Source organism: Typha latifolia, chromosome 2 (genome assembly GCF_019914945.1).
Source record: "Typha latifolia isolate L0001 chromosome 2, TyphaL0001v2, whole genome shotgun sequence".
NCBI lineage: Eukaryota > Viridiplantae > Streptophyta > Magnoliopsida > Poales > Typhaceae > Typha > Typha latifolia.
In genome coordinates, this window is record NC_133087.1 from 1,450,122 (window position 1) to 1,467,031 (window position 16,910).

The window sequence follows — 16,910 nt, forward strand, 5'->3', positions numbered from 1 at the left end:
TGAATATGCCAAGGCTGAATATTAGGCATACTCTGTTCAGGGTCTGCTTCATTGCTTCAAATACTCGCTTTTTCCATTGCTTCAAATACTCGCTTTTTCCATTGCTTAGTTAATTAGATTTAACTATAAAAATTTCTACTTCATGTACATGTGAAATTGCTCTGTGCTGATAGTTTTAGAGCAATTCTTGTTGGCAAAGTCATGTTTCATCCATACGATGCTGTTATTCTGAGCAACTTCACATGCATGTGATGCTGATATTCTAAGCGGATTCATTTTTGCTTGTGACTGCCAACATAGTGGAAATCTAAAGAAGAGAAGTGTCGATTGAGTGGGCAACAGTTGCTTTAATAGTTCTCATTTAGAATACTAATACCATGATAGTAACTGTTCCAGATTATAATGTACATTTAATTGTTCCACGCTAAATAAAGGGAGACCACTACATCAACAACAGCTCTACTACCATGAAGTGACCTCTTGTCAAAGTTGTCATTTTTGTACTCTTTTTTATATTCTTTCTCTTCGATCAATAGTAGTGTTGCAATTCTTGTGCCATCTCGTGTGCTTTCGTATTCTCTCTTTCTTCTCTGCCATTCTTCTGTGCAGGCTTTACTTTGCAAAAACTTGAATTGTGGTAAGCAACTGCATCACTGCAAGAAACTGAAGCTCTTTGGGATGAAAATCCAAGACGTCCTAAATGTGACCTTCGTTATGACTTGGGCTGAGTTTGGATGTGGTTTAGGTTTACTTTTAAATCAGTTTAGTGGGCACTAAATTAGTTTAGTATTGAAACACTAGTTTGAGTTAAAAATAAGTCTAGGCTAACCTACTTAAATTTATCCTCCTCTCTCCCCTCCTTTTCAATCTAATATTTTCTATTCATCAACAAAATTTAATTATCATTTAAATCCTTCCTTCTGTTATCTATTTGTACTTTCATTATCTATTCAAATACACATCAAATATAATCATGGCATTATTAAATCGACGAATATACCATATGTTTCTAAACCGATTAAAGCTAATTATTATAGAAATTTAAGAAATGAGAATAGCTAAGCAAAATTTAATTGTATAATATTTGGTGCTAGACATAGGGTTGTAAACTAGACGAGCTGGTGTTGGCTCGAGATCAGCAAAAGTTTGATTCAAGCTTCCCTTGTAACATTATTTATGAGTAGAATATTCTAAGTTATAAATATTATTTAAATTATACTTCATTACCTTATTATAATTATTAATATTAATCCTATATATAATTTTCTTTTTTCCAATACATATAAAACTCTCTTGTCCAATGATATACTTAAAATCTAAATCTGATTTTTTTTTTATTTTTTGTTGGAAAGATATGATTCAAAATCAATAAAAAAAATTTTAATTTAAATATATTCATCTATCTCATTATCCCGAATAATATCCAAAATAATAATTTTTTTTGGTCTCCTTCTCTAAATTGTTTAGGAGGGCACAGCCCTTTTTCTATATACTTTAAAAATGAAATATATCAGAAATTATAAGGATGTGTCACATATTTTGAAAAAATTCCCGATAAAAAATGAAGTAGAATTATTCTATAATATATTTTATATATCACTATAAACTCCGCTAATTCCTCAGCAGTCAATTATACTTTGTATGCTATACAAATCTAAGTCCATAGTCATACTCTCCAAGACCCTCCTCCCTCATATCTTCTCTCCAGTCAAAACAATCTCTCTCTCTCTCTCTCTCTCTCTCTCTCTCTCATGGCTTCCTCATCTCCCCCCATCCTCCCCACTACTACTACCACCACCACCACCACCAATTCCTCCTCCGCCTTCCGCCTCTTCCTCTCCCGCCTCTCCGACTCCACCCGCCGCTCCCTCTCACACCGCCGCCCCTGGTCGGAGCTCCTTGACTGGTCGGCCTTCTCCCGACCTGATTCCGTCTCCTCCGCGGCCGCCCGCCTCCGCCGCAACCTCCCCTACTTCCGCGTCAACTACCTCCTCCTCCTCGCCGTCGCCCTCGCCTTCTCCCTTCTCACCCACCCTTTCTCCCTCTTCCTCCTCCTCTCCCTCCTTGGCGCCTGGTCCTTCCTTTATCTATTCCGCCCCAACGACTCCCCGCCCCTCGTCCTCCTCGGCCGCCAGTTCTCCGATCGCGAAACCCTAGCCGCGCTCTCCCTCCTCACCCTCCTCGTCATCTTCCTCACTTCCGTCGGATCCCTCATCGTCTCCGCCCTCACTGTCGGATCCGGGCTAGTCTGCCTCCACGCCGCCTTCCGAGTTCCCGAGGATCTGTTCCTCGATGATCAGGAAGCCGCCGTCGGCGCCGGTGCAGGGTTGCTCTCCTTCCTCGGCGGTGTCGATTCGTCCGCCGTCGCTGCTGCTGTTCGCGTGTGAGGCGGATCCGAGTAGGTTTGTTTCACTTTGTCGATGATCTTGGAGCTAGGGTTTGGTTACTACTCCGCCTAATGCTATGTTTGGATCTGATTCTTGTAACTGTTTTGGATAAGCTAACGAATTGTTGCTCTATATTCATATCTTTTTGGGTAGATCTGCTGTTGCATTGTTTCTTTTGCAGTTAGTTTATTGGATCTGAGATCAGATCTAACTGTTCTTGAATCCTCTTGTTATGTAATTCTTTTTAAATCTAGTGCTTGATATTCAGGCAATTTAGATCTGGGGAGCTGCAAATAAACATCTTGCCGTGTGTTCCTAGGCTTCCAGATTTAGATCTTGATTTATGATTCAGGAGGTATAATATTAATGTTTGGTGAGAGTGTAACCTTCTCCAGTGATTTGACAACAAGAGTGGTTATGAATACTTTGTTGGGATTACATGGGGATGAGATTTTTTATGTTTATGAATACAGTGCTGTTACTTTAGTCATAAATGAGTGCAGTCCTAATGTTTAGATCCCTAGAGTATATTTTGCTTCTCTATTATGGGTCAATTGATTATATTGTTATTATGAGGTTATCAAGTGGAAGTGAACATAGCCTAGCATTGCAGCAATTAGTGAAATGGGTAAAAGTAAATGGATAGAAATATCTAGGATAGGATAGGATAGGATATGGTGGTGGTTTAATCTTCAGTAGATATTTAATTGCTTTTAGAGAAGAAGACAATCTGAAAACACTAGTTAAGGTTGGTAGATTAACCTCAGGTGTTTTACACTACAATGATAAACTGCAATAAACTTTGGGATCTGAAACAATCAGTTAGATAAGTGGTTTTATCTTACTTCTACTTGATGCTGGTTATAATTTTCTTACCATCTCCACTGTTGCTCATTTCGGGTATCAGCAGATTCTGTATTTCTATCTCTATGTTTTTTGAGAAAAGTGGGCCTGGCCCAGTTATATTAGGATATCATCTGCATGTTGTGATGCTGCAATACATAATACCTTCCATCTTGTTAACCTCTCTATTCTTTTATTGTTTCTTCCCGATAACGCTTCTTTATGACGAGATTATGAAATCTTGCAAAAGTTTAGTACATCAAATTCTTTTTTATTAAATTCGCATTTCCTAAGAAATAAGTGCAAGAAATGGAAAAGTTAAAACGTATTCTTAATTAAGTTAGACACAGTTATAGGCACAGTTATAGGCCGACCCTACTGGCGTTTGCAAGCTTTTTTTAATCCAAGCTTCTGGCTTCGTCTCAAGTTGGTAGACCTTGTAAAACTACTTCGACCGTACCAAAGAAGTTTTTTAACGTTAACAAAGCCAACAACAGAGACATTACAAATTCGCTCAAGAACCAACAACCAATTACACCCACTCTCTAAATGAAAAGACTTCTTTCTTATTTAGACACTTTGTTCGATAAAAACCCATTTCATTCAACCCGACCCCCCATTCGATAACTCATAGAAAGGACCATACCTTTCGTCATACCGAACCCGTAACCGTAACCGTACGACCAGTAAGCCTGCGTGCTATTTCCAAACCCTTCTACCCATTATTTCCGAACTTCTTCTCACCATTTCCAAAACCCCAACTCCCAAACCTTTACGTGCTCAAACAATACCTTCACCAAATCCCTCCAAAAATTAATCTGCCCTTCGACTCCCATCAGTGCCCCGCCAACTCATCGGCCGCGGCCTCTCTGACCGACGTCCGACGTCCGAAGCCCGGGCTCTCTCAGCATGATGACGAGGCGCCAGCCTGGGTCGAAATCGACGAATAACTGCAGTACAGGTGCACCATCTTCCTTAAATCTTCAAAAGTTCTCCAGATTTTTTTAAAAAAAAGTCATGGTATGTTAATTGTGTTCATCAATCGTAAGAAACAGAGAGCAAATTTTCTCCGTAATATTCTGAGAGCGCATGGCGACTATCCATTTAGGACACGCATACAAACATTCATATGGTGCACTTTCTGAGACAGCATGAATAATTGCATACAATCGTAGAGAGCAACGGAATCTGATAGCAAATGCGCACTTCCCCATTTAGATGCGCAGATAGTTATATGTAGAATACGTATATTGCAGTTGTGAATGCCTCCTTATCTTGAGAGCCAATCCGCACTTACTCTTTATACGTGCCAACATTAGTATGGATCAAAGCGAACCATGTACAAGTACAATTAAAGCATGTCACATTTGCATGGATTAAACCCTTCTCCTTTTCTTACAGATAAAGGAAAAGAGAAATATATCCCTAGTGCTGCTAGTAGCATCAAGAAGACACCAGCTCTCAATGCCGTTGCAAAAACACTAAAGCGAAAAGGGAAGATACAAAGGACATATTTCAGAAGATTACAGGGTTAAATTACCTCAAGATGCTACGTTCGCATCTTATCTAAAACGGCAGGAAAATATGCTAGGGAGCCACATAGGACCATATTTTAAACAGAACGCCCTTTGCTCAGTTGGTAGACTTCCCGTTCTTAGATGCAAATATGCCTCTAGTGTAGGAGCTTGTAAGTGAGTGGCAACAGGAGGGAAAGTTCAAAATTGGCCCCTGCATCCTGGAGCTGACAAAGGAGGATGTTGCTGTTGTAACAGGGCTCCGATATGGAGGAGAGAATATTTCAGTTTGATGATGCCAAGAATGATGGAGTGCTCAATTTATTGGTCGTCACCTCAAATTGTATCAAAAGTTGGATCGAATTTTGTTAGAAACCATTATGGAACGGCTTTCACCGAGCAACGATCAAAATGATCTAATTCACTTTTGTTGAATATATATTATCTATATGTTTACGACTATCTTGCTTCAGAGAAGCAACTAGAAATGCTCTGAGATACTTGCCTAGTACCTCGAAGATTTAGATGGCCTGTCAAGATATTCATGGGCAACAGCAATACATAAATACTTATTAAAGGCCATCTCAGAGACGCATAAGAAAGTACCCTTACGAGGAACAAGGGCAAGGAATGCTACATGAATGGCGCAGCACTAGCGCTAATGGTTTGGTTCTACGAGCATGTGCATATCAAAGAAGCGCCTAATCCCAGAGTATTTTTGCGTGGAGATACTGCGCGGAAGCTAATTTCAAGTTTAGAGCTCAATATGGTAAGCTTTTTAGACCTTTTATTTTTCCTTCTTTACATTGTCTTCTTGCTAGCTAATATTAACTAATAGTAGATTGATATAAATAGGTGAAAATAACATTAGAATACACACCAGAGGAGATGCATCTTCTTAATAGGGATTGGCCTAAATTGGAAGAGCTGGAAAGCGAGAGAAGTTATTCCTATGAGGATTGCCCTATAGATATACGACCCTCTACTTCTGAAGGACAAGCCCAATCTAAAGGATGTGAGACAGAGGAAAGCACGGACACAGAAGCCGGCACATCCAACACAAAGGTAACGTTAGTACCAATCAAACATTTTACTCTATGCATGCAAACTCTAAACACTGTGGTTGTAGGACGAAGTATTGGAAAAGAAAGTAAGTTAGCTTGTGCATGAAGTGTGGGAAATTAAGTCTGCGATTTTAGATATACAATCTAATTTGAGCATCCAAGAACTCCTGCCATCGAGGAGATGAGCATAGATGCAATGTTTCAAGGGTGGATGTATAAGGCACCACTACGCCTGGAAATAGCCCTGTGGTAGAAGATATGGGCAATGTAGGTCCAGCTGACGAGGAGGATGGAATCTCGTTGCTTGTTAATATTTTCCATGTATTTATTTTTTGGCCAAGGCATGCCTAAATAGTTTTGCCTCTATTGTCAGATTTTGTAACCTGGTACCTTTCTTTTTGTTGTGTTATCTGGACTATATGCTCTGAGAGGATCCTTTGTAATCAATGTTCTGACATATGAAATAGCTGTGACACTCCTTTGTAATGTTTGCAATGGCTATTCAATTACTTTGAATTATTGCGTTGTCGAGCTGCTTCTTAAAATTACCGTACTATAAAACTGTCAATTTTGAACAGACCTATTATCACTAAATTATTAAATAATTTTATCTATAATAATTATTTGAGATTAATTATTTTAGCGGTACCAATTAATTTTACTAAAGTTAGTTAGTCACTTGAGAAATACTTCGTCAATCACTTGAGAAATACTTCGTCTTTCATTTTTGGGATGGCTCGGACTTTGGCGAGTCGAAATTCATTGTATGTAAAGATGCTGTTGGTACCTTGCATTTTAATTTAACTAAAAGAGAAGGAAGAGGGGGGAGAAGAAAGAGTGGGAGTTCCAGTCTTAAGTAACGGCGTGTCCTCGGTATTTGTGTAGGCGAGTCAACTCGTGGAACTCGATTAGTTAATGCGGGTTCCAGATCCGATGGCTTGGGGAGATGGTGGACCACACCGTTGTAAATAAATAAATTTAGCCGTTGGGCAGCACCACCTCAAGTTTGGACTCGAGACAAGATTCCATTTCCAACAACTCACTTCCCCTTCTTCTCTTAAGTCACTCTCGGCTCTCACAGAGCTTGGGTAGTAGCTAAACAATAAAAGAAAACTAGCCGTTATCATCTAAATCCAAATGGCTCCCTAAACTAAAAACAAATCCCGTTCTGACCATCACGAACTCGTCCCTCCAGTGTATAAAATTCCCTCCCTTTATTTCTCCAACCCCATCCCATTTCTTCTCCTCCTCCTCCTCCCCTGAATTCAAAGTAGGAAAGCACCCATCTCCAGCTGCAGCTGCTGCAATAGCAGGAAGTAGTTAGCCACCTGCCTCATTTGTTATGGGTGGATTCTGTCAGTCTTCTCTGGTATCTACAAGATACCACAAGAAACGAGAACCATTCATGAAGAAGCTCTTCCCATGCCAGTACCTGCTTCTCTTCCTTCACATTCTATCCCTTTTTTGTATAAAACGAGGGTCCTGCCACTCTTGGGATGGAGTACTCATCACCCAAGTGGATTACCAGGGCCTCCAGGCCATGAAGCATGGACTGGAAGACGGGGGAGGATTACTGAGAAGCTGGAACGATACCGGCCTCGACGCGTGCTCCGGCGCTTGGATCGGCATCAAATGCGCCCGGGGAAAGGTCATCGCAATCCAGCTTCCGTGGAAGGGACTGGGCGGCTACATCTCCGATAAGATCGGCGGGCTGACGGCGTTACGGAGGCTAAGCCTACATGACAATGCTATAGGTGGGCAAATTCCCGCGTCTCTCGGGCTTCTTCGTGATCTTAGAGGCGTCTATCTCTTCAATAATCGCTTCTCCGGCGCGATCCCGCCAAATATTGGTAACTGTTTCTTGCTCCAGACTCTTGATTTAAGCAACAATTTGCTCACTGGGAGTGTTCCTTTTTCCATTGCAAACTCTACTAGGCTCTACAGACTAAACCTTAGTTATAACAACTTAACTGGTAGCATCCCTGAGGGCCTCACTGGCCTCCCTTCTCTTACATTCCTTCTCCTCCAGCACAATGACCTTTCTGGCTCCATTCCTGATACCTGGGGAGGAATAGGAGATAATAAGAGTTCCTATCAGCTTCAGACATTAAATTTTGATCATAACTCCTTATCTGGAACAATTCCAATCTCCCTCGGTAGGCTAGAAATGCTACAAGAGTTGGATCTTAGTGACAACCAGCTCAATGGAAGCATACCAGAAGAAATAGGGAGTCTTTCGAGTCTTCAAATCTTAGACCTCTCTGGGAACTCCATTAATGGGAGGTTTCCTACATCCCTCTGCAACCTCTCCTCATTGGTTCAACTCAATCTTGAGGGTAACTACATTGAGGACCAGATCCCAGAAGCCATTGATGGGCTCAAGAACCTCTCTTTCCTCTCCTTCAGCAGAAATCTCCTCGATGGTCCGATCCCCACGGTGATTGGAAACATACATAGCCTTGCACATCTAGACTTGTCTGAGAACAACCTCACTGGAGCAATTCCTGATACTGTTGAGAACCTAACCAGTCTAACGTACTTCAACGTATCAAATAACAACCTATCAGGCCCTGTACCTCTTATCCTCGCCGAAAAGTTCGATCCAAGCTCTTTCGCCGGCAACCTGCAACTCTGCGGCTACGTTGCTTCGGCTCCATGTCCTTCTTTACATCCCGGTACACGAAAACTTAACAAAAAGGAGCTCATAGTCACAGTTGCAGGCATTGTCTTTCTATTCCTTCTTCTGCTCTGCACTGCTCTGCTCTCATGGTTGTTTGGAAGAAGGGCTAAATCGAGCGGAAAGAGCTCAGCCGGCGCTAGTACTGGGAAGAAGACCGTGGAAGATAAAAAGGAGGGTGGTGGAGGCAAGTTGGTAATCTTGGACGGGCATCTCTTGTTCACGGCCGACGACCTTTTGTGCGCGACGGCGGAGATCATGGGGAAGAGCAGTTATGGAACAGTTTATAAAGCAACGTTGGAGGATGGAAGCCAAATTGCAGTGAAGAGGCTAAAGGAGAAGCTTGCTAAGAATCCAAAGGAATTTGAGGCAGAGTTGACTGTGCTTGGAAAGATTCAGCATCAAAATCTTCTTGCTCTTAGAGCTTACTACATGGGGCCTAAAGGGGAGAAGCTACTAGTCTTTGACTTCATGCCCAGGGGAAGCCTTGCAGCTTTTCTCCATGGTAAGCCTCCTACTAAACTTCATTGCCATCTTTTATATAGATCATAACAATTAGAGATCTACTAGAGATCGATTTGTTTAACTTTGGAGCTTGATATACTCTCAGCTCGAGGCCCAGCTGCCAACTCAATTGCATGGCCTACAAGGATGAACATAGCCATGGGCATCGCCCGTGGTCTCCACCACCTCCACACCAACGCAGGTATCATCCATGGGAACCTCACGAGCAGCAACACTCTCCTAGACGAGCAAACCGACCCCAAGATATCCGAGTACGGCCTCTCCGGCCTCATGATCTCCGACGCCAACTCCGACGTGATCGCCACCGCTGGAGCGCATGGATACCGCGCTCCTGAGCTCGCCAAAACAAAGAAGGCCGACGCGAAGACCGATGTGTACAGTCTCGGGATGATCATTCTTGAGCTAGTGACGGGGAAGCCACCAGGGGAGACGATTAATGGAATGGAGTTGAGGCAATGGGTGGCGTCCATGAGTGAGGAGGAGTGGAGTAATGAGGTGTTCGATCTGGAGCTGATGAAGGACTCGACCGTGACGCAGGAGAAGTTGGTGGAGACGTTGAAGCTGGCGTTGCGATGTATCAATTCATCACCTGTGGAAAGGCCGGAAGTTAAGCAAATTTTGCAGCAGTTGGAAGAGATTGAGCCTGGAATCGCTGCTTCTGTGGCTGCTGCAGAGGAAACCAAGGACGCCGCTCCGGAGTCCACAGATGCTAACTAGTTGTTATTATAGGTTTATATGGTAGAATTGATATTCTTCAGAAAAGTCGTCTTAGGTTAGCCCCATTTAATTAAGTTATTCTTTTCCAAAAATCTATTCCAATCGAGAATCTAATATAATGTCGCTTTATGATGCTGTGCACTTCTGCGCATCACTTTCACGACTTGTCTCATCGACGAGTAATGCTAGTAAAAAGGAATCATGCGTGCAGGTGTGTTACCTGAGAAGAATTAGCAACAGAGTTATTAGGGCAGGTCTTCATCAAGCTGTAATCCTTGCAGTAATTACTTTTACAGCAGTACATCCCACTTCCTGTTACCAAAAAGAGAGTACCTTCGTCCAGATATTCCACAGATTTAATAATCCAACTATAGAAGACTACACCACACCGACATCGGATGTCAGCCCAACACTCTAAAACAGTGGACAATAGTGTTCTGAATAGGGAAGTTTACAAAAGAGATGATCAATTTAGAAAGCATCAAACTGACAGTAGAGTCAATTCAGAGGTACTGTACAGCGGAAGGAAGTCAAATAAAATGAAAAACGTAATCAAATCTCTTTATTACGTTCAGGTCCTTTTCCTTCTCTTTCCTCTTTGTTCCCCTTGAATTATAGTATACATTGATGTGTGAGTGGAGAAAGGCAAAACAACTCAATTTACATAATACTCATTACACTCTCTCGCATATCCAATTGTTTCATCAGCAACAGCTGCCCAGACATTTGCAATCTTCTCTGAATACCCAACCTGTTCAAATGAAACACATTAGAGCCCAACAATAGAGTTATATATAGATCCACAATGCAGATCAATTGTGCCCACGAACTGATTGAACACAACACGCTAGTTTTACAACACCTTCAAGTACTATTTCAAACTCGATAAAATGCAACCTATTTTTAGTCTTCTCATAAAAAAACTTATCCCGTATCCTCTTTTGCCACCTTCGCCAAAAATCTCTAATATTTTCCCCAGGTATTTCAACTCTTAATAATTTTGGTAGACAGCGAAACTAGACATCTCTTCCTCCAGATGAAAAATAAAGTGAATTTAAAATTTTGAGCAGGATGAACATTACAATAATCAAAATGGGCACACAAAATTGTAAAACGCAGAAAGTTGCCAAACATAATTAACATTACATGATAGAATTACCTGATTTATTACAAATCCTTTAAGCATGCTCAAGAAGTCATCATGCCTTTCTTGGTCCAGCCTCTCAAGCTCATTACGGTTGTTTTCCTGCATTAGTGTCATTACTGGATCAGCAAAATCTTACCAAGCCTCTTGAGCTTTTTCTCTGATAAGGAAGATCATATAATGCTATAAGCTAGTAGAAGAAATACAAACTAAGATGTGTGCAACCAATTCTAAGGAACAGTAATGGTAGGGTTACGGGATGAAGTACCTCGAACACCGCTGATGTATAGGTCTTCCCATTTGGGAGGGGTAAGTGTAAAACACATGGGAAGGTGGTGGATATTAACTAGGTTATATTCAAAGTTCTAACCCTTGCCATATATAAAATTCTATGCACCAACAGCAATCTTGGGTATGATGTCAGGTACCCTAAGCATCTCCTTTGCAGAGTGACCTTAGAAGGAAGTAAAGGCAAATCAAGATGCAGAAAATTGAAGTAAATATGATGTTTTATTTCTATATTGATTATTGAAATGAACAGAAAAGGAATATTATGTACAAGACATCCCAGATTACAAGGGAATCTGTGTCAGGAAGAGACTTAATGACTCACACCTTCTCTATGCTATTAACAAGCATTTTCCAAAGAATTGCATCATTGTATTAGAGAGGTGTTCCAAGTTCTTCTTTACTTATTTGTAGCTAGTATCATATGGAAGAATAACATATTAAACTTCCCATCTTAGCAATGGATGACATCTCTAAGCCAGTATCATTGACCACCCTAGATATGGAACAAACTGCAGAGGACGTTTGACAGGTCCTCTAAATAGAATGAGTACACCTAAAAAGTATCATCTTAATGCTGCATAGAGTTACTAGAGCAGGTACATGAGATGATCTATTTAATTCTACCTGAATAAGGCTCATAGATGCATGCCCCTAATAATAAGATGGTCGACTAATGCTAATGGCAAAAATCGCATTCAACAAACCACTTCAATAAAAGTGGATAAAATATCCACAAGAAGCAAATTACTTATAAAGTAAGTAATTTATGACTTCCTACAGTATAAGGACTCCAGGGCATCTCAGTTACACACTATGATGATTTTCAAAACAAATTATTTCAAAAGTAATACACAATACAGAAATGAGTAATCTATGCAGTTTCGCATACATTTTTGTTGCTTCATTACTATCAAAATTCAAAATATCTGCAATCATTGGGGGAGTACCACAAGGCATCTCATGTGCTTTAAGTGTAATAGAGTAAGAAATCAAGCACAAAACATTCAGATCATAGAAGATATAATCTGGAGTAGTAATTGGATTGCGCAACTCGACAGGCACTAATATTAGAGAGATAAATAATTGAATTACTAGAACCAATACTCAAGGATCCTACAAAAGATATAGTCCAGAAGCAAAAAAAAGGTACAGAAAAAACACAACTTAATAGAAGTAACAAGTTAGCACATTTAATTAACAGTATTGCAGCACAAATGCCAAAGAAATTGGTTAAACATGTCATATGCCATGCAACTAGCAAGCAAGTAGGCAACTGCTTCCTGCTCTATCCAGTAAGCAACTAACAGGTTAATTATCATGTCAATACAGGAAGGCGGTCATTCCAACTCTAGACCAACTGGACCAGTTCAACATGCCTCATTTAGCCATTTAGGCTAGCACAGGTCTATTATTCACACCATTCATAAGGTCCTATCATTAAAAGTTTGTTAATTTCTTACCACTAGGTATATTTCCCGTAGATACTCATTTTAATGGTAATACACTACAACTTTGTATTGCTTCAGTATTTGATGTAAAAGCCAGACCAAATTACCTTTATCCTTTCATATTCTCTTACAGCACAGCTTTTAGCGTCTTCAGTAGCTCTTATTGTTTCTCTCAGCTCTTCCACTTTGCGTATTCTTGATCTATCACCACCAAATATCTTTGAGGATGCAGTTTCAAGTCTCTCAGCCCTTGCTTGCAAGGATGACAAATCCGACATTAGTGTCTGTACAGTCAACAATGCACTTGAACGATCTGAGAATGCACTGTGAACAGAGAGCATTAACCCTAGATACTCATGTAGTACATCCTGCCAAAGATCAATAACAGAAGATTATTATATACACAAATCAACTGAGAATCCTATTGAAAGCCTTGAATCATCAACATATTACTCATTGACTATGTAACTCATCAGTTTTTACCAAATTTTTAACTGTCTGAGCATTCAATTCTCTATACAATCTGCTAGCTTTAACAGCAGCAGTTGCTACATGTTTGGTATCAGCAGCTCGTACTCTCTGGGAATTAAATATTGCTTCCTCTGTCTCAAATTTTGTTAGTTTGATGAATGCCAAACCCAACTCTCCCATTGTTTCACCAATATCCTGCTGAGCCTTAACAAGTGCTTCTGCCTGAAATATAAGCAGAAAATTTTATTAAATTATCAATGAAAAAGTCCTGCTGCGCTCATTTGTAAGTGCAAGACACACTTCGAGCAATAGCTACAAAAATAGCTTATGATGTAGATAAATAGATAGCATAGTTCTATTTTAAAACATGCAGAATGTATATCCTAAAAGAGAAAAGTCTGCTCCCTTGTTATTCAAGTATTAACTTTGAAATTAGGGAACTAAAAATTTTGGCAATGAGAATGGATAATGATTCTATTTGATGCATAACAGTAGTTTTTCTACTAACTAGTCACAGTGACTAATATAATTGGTAATAACAACTCATCAGCAAGGTTCTACAAATAAGCCTATATCCTATATTCCTAATACGGGGAGAATAACAAGATCACAAAAAATACATCTGCGACCAACTTACAGGACCAAATATCAAAGGAAGAATCTGAAAATTACACAGTTGATAATATTAATATTTGATTTTAAACTTTACATATGTTTTCTAACTTCCAAAACACAAATACATCATACTCAAAAAGATCTACATACTGGAAAGAGATGGAAGATTTCTATAAACAACAACAAAAATAATTGGAACCTAAATTCTACCTCATGATGAAATAGTAATTCTGGTAGAACAAACATTAGAATTAAGATAAAAGAATAGTTGGAAGTGAAAAAAAAAAAACTTAATTCCATCCTTTAAACTTAAAGGGCACCCAAACGGTTATCTGTTCTCAAAACAATAATAATCAAAATACAAATATTGGAACTTCCCTCATAACCAATAGAACTACTAGAATGCTTACATTAGAACCTTCCGGTTACCGACCTTAGTAGATAGATATGGTAAATTATGTTTTCTTCTACAGCTTAGTTTCAGTACTTATAGCAATTAAATAACTATTAAAAGTTCCCTAGTTCCTCTAGAGCCTAACTTTGGCTTCAAATTATGCAAGCTATCTGGTAGCACTCCATGAGTTCCCTTTTTCAAAATCACTCGCCATCTCATTGAATGGGGAAAGCAAAACTATTGTACCCACATAGATGCATGCAGCGGTGACAAATGCAAGGTTGCTGGTAGCACTTCATGAGTTTCCTTCCTTAAAAATCACTGGCCATTTCATTGAATGGGAAGGCAAAATTATTGTACCCATATAGATGCATGCAGCAGTGAAAAATGTCCCATGCAGCACATTCATACATCAGCAACTTTCATACATTACATTGAAACTAAATGAATTCAGATATACTGCCAAACTAACAAAACAAGAATGTTCATTTGTTTCCTATCCTTTTTAGACATTTGTTTGCCAGCCAAAAGACCTCATATCTTAATGATACCATTGTAATCTTAATGCTTTATGGCTATTATACCTAATATAGATACTACAACTACTAATTCTAATTGCAGACAAAGGCTACTCAGGTATAGGCTATGATCAATTAATTATGGAAAACAGATGGGAAAGCAAACACTACCTGCAAATTCTAACATAAAATTTAAGTTGCGCAATAGAAATTGCATCTCAGTTTTACCTACTTAATGTAGCGTCTGACTAGTTATGTACATCTGCCCATTATATTAGCAGCAAATACCATATTGGTTTTCCCTAATTAAATGTACATAATCCACAAAACTATGTATGTATTATTTTTCCATAATTAAATGTACATAATCCACAAAACTATATATGTATTTGTTTCCCTAAATAAATGTACAATATCCACAAAATTATCCTCACAGATCTACACCGTATAAATCACCAGAACAAAAAATTTGGCACGAACTCAAACGAAAAAACAAGCGGATGAAACTAAACTAAATTTCTGTTCAACAATTTGCATATCCCAAGTAAGATTGAATGGAAACCCTCAAGAACGCACCTGCTGTGATGTGGTGCTTAGCTGCTGCTCCAGATCCTGCATCTTCTCCCTCCTGTCTAAAAACTCCTTATCCTCCTCCACCACAGGTGGCTTCACCCCGCCCCAATCATTAGTCACCGACTGCTTCAGCTCCTTAAAAATCCTAAGCAGATCCCTCCCGCCCTTTGCCGGCTGCACCACATCCTGGGGCGCCGCGACGTACCCGGCCGCAGACCCCTCTCCAAACAGCTGCCTCGGCAGCCTTACCGCCCCATCTAGCATCCTCGACGCCACATCCGTGCTCGCAGGCAGCGGCAGCCTCCCCTGGGCCTGCAAGAAAACCCTAAGCTCGTCGCTCTTCCCGATCACCGGGTGCGCCGCGAGCCGCCACAGGTATCGCTCGAGCGCGGTGCGCCGCTGCTCGACGAACTCATTCCGCTGCATGACCTGACTCTCAACGACGCTCTTGTCGGGGCGTGGCGGGATGAAGAAGCCGCGGAACGACTCCGCGAGGCGGTCAGCGAGGGTGACAACGTCGCGGAACCGGCGGCGGACGTGGCACTCGGGGCCGCCACCGTCGCGGAGGCGGCTGGTGATGAGGTAGGTGACGAAGGTGGAACCGCCGGAGCCAGGCACGAGGGAGGTGGAAACGGGTTCCTGCTCCTTCTGGGGATCAGAGACGGTGATCCGGAGGTAATCGGATTCAGCGAATCGTGCAGATCTGGGAGACGTATCACGGCGGAAGGAGTCACCGCCCTTGGCGCTGGCGCTGCCGCCGTTAGCCTCGGAGTTGAAGGGGGTGAAGACGACGTCGGCGTAGGAAGGGGGATCAAGGAAAGAAGAGGAGGAGGGGGAGACGGGGTACGTCGTAGGCGGCTGGGGGGAGAGAAGGGGGTCGCCGGAGAAGGCGGAGTGGTAGTCGGAGGGGGCGGAGGAGAGTGTTAGGGTTTCCATGTCGTCGTGAGGAGGAGGAGGCGGTGATTCTAAGGCGGAGGGTGGTGTCTCCGGACCCATCATATTCTTAGGCAGAGTAATCGTAGTAAAAAAAGAAGAAGAGAGGAATCGAAAGGGGGCGAAGAAGAGTCGAAGGGAGTGGAAGGTGGAAATGGAAGCAAAGCACGTTGGCTTGCTTGGTCTACACTTCTCGATCAAGTTTGAAGAGTTGGAACTTGGAACACGTATTGAGACGATAACCCATGGATTGGGCATTTGGGCTCGACCTCGACCTGTGACTCTTGAAATAATTGCTGGGGTTTTACATGGCTAAAGCATTTATTTTGTTTATTGTTACGCCGGAGCGGAGTCCTTCACCAAATTAGACATCCTCGTTAACTTAATTGTTCAGATTGTTTCATCTCCCAAATTTATTACCTGAATGATCGTAATGTATCTTATAATTTATGTGAAATGCTGATAATTTTGGTATTTATTATTTGGGAATACGAGTTGGCTGACATCTTCAAAACTAATCTCTTTTTATATTAAGTTTGAGGAATGAGTTATTTAGATAAATAAGATTATACGGCGCTCGCTTTGGCAAATAAATTTTCTATAATGCAACAATTATGATTGTACTGCAGTGTTCGCTAAGTTTACATCTATATATCGTTTTAGATTTAAGAAACCTTTTATGCAACATTAGTTACAAGTGGAGTCATCTCTTACAATTAAGATAGCATTTGATTCATGCATAAAGAATACTTAATCATAAATTAATTTTTAATCAAATTAGACACAGAAGTGATAG

General features: G+C 40.8%; 3 protein-coding genes and 1 long non-coding RNA gene across 5 annotated transcripts; 3 read left to right on the forward strand and 1 right to left on the reverse strand.

The window, feature by feature from the left end:
- Nucleotides 1–1,636: 1,636 nt before the first annotated feature.
- Nucleotides 1,637–2,663, forward strand: LOC140782979 (PRA1 family protein B3-like). The gene has a single exon (XM_073129898.1). It carries the CDS (start codon nucleotides 1,752–1,754, stop codon nucleotides 2,385–2,387), a length of 636 nt encoding a protein of 211 aa, XP_072985999.1. The 5' UTR covers nucleotides 1,637–1,751; the 3' UTR covers nucleotides 2,388–2,663.
- Nucleotides 2,664–3,991: 1,328 nt separating this feature from the next.
- LOC140782563 (uncharacterized) lies at nucleotides 3,992–6,104 on the forward strand. Of its 2 annotated transcripts, XR_012107902.1 has the most exons (4): nucleotides 3,992–4,191; nucleotides 4,632–5,513; nucleotides 5,600–5,809; nucleotides 5,874–6,104. It is a non-coding gene; the product is annotated as an uncharacterized lncRNA (long non-coding RNA). The 2 variants fall into 2 exon arrangements; XR_012107901.1 differs by having other exon boundaries at nucleotides 5,600–6,104.
- A 944-nt stretch (nucleotides 6,105–7,048) lies between these two features.
- LOC140782975 (probably inactive leucine-rich repeat receptor-like protein kinase IMK2) lies at nucleotides 7,049–9,859 on the forward strand. Its single transcript, XM_073129894.1, has 2 exons — nucleotides 7,049–8,990; nucleotides 9,096–9,859. The coding sequence occupies exons 1-2, from the start codon at nucleotides 7,151–7,153 to the stop codon at nucleotides 9,725–9,727; spliced, it is 2,472 nt and encodes an 823-aa protein (XP_072985995.1). The 5' UTR covers nucleotides 7,049–7,150; the 3' UTR covers nucleotides 9,728–9,859.
- A 318-nt stretch (nucleotides 9,860–10,177) lies between these two features.
- On the reverse strand, nucleotides 10,178–16,409 carry LOC140782976 (sorting nexin 2B-like). Its single transcript, XM_073129895.1, has 5 exons — nucleotides 15,185–16,409; nucleotides 13,094–13,303; nucleotides 12,718–12,978; nucleotides 10,887–10,973; nucleotides 10,178–10,478 (listed from the first exon to the last, which is right to left on the reverse strand). Exons 1-5 carry the CDS (start codon nucleotides 16,370–16,372, stop codon nucleotides 10,383–10,385), a joined length of 1,842 nt encoding a protein of 613 aa, XP_072985996.1. The 5' UTR covers nucleotides 16,373–16,409; the 3' UTR covers nucleotides 10,178–10,382.
- Nucleotides 16,410–16,910: the final 501 nt, after the last annotated feature.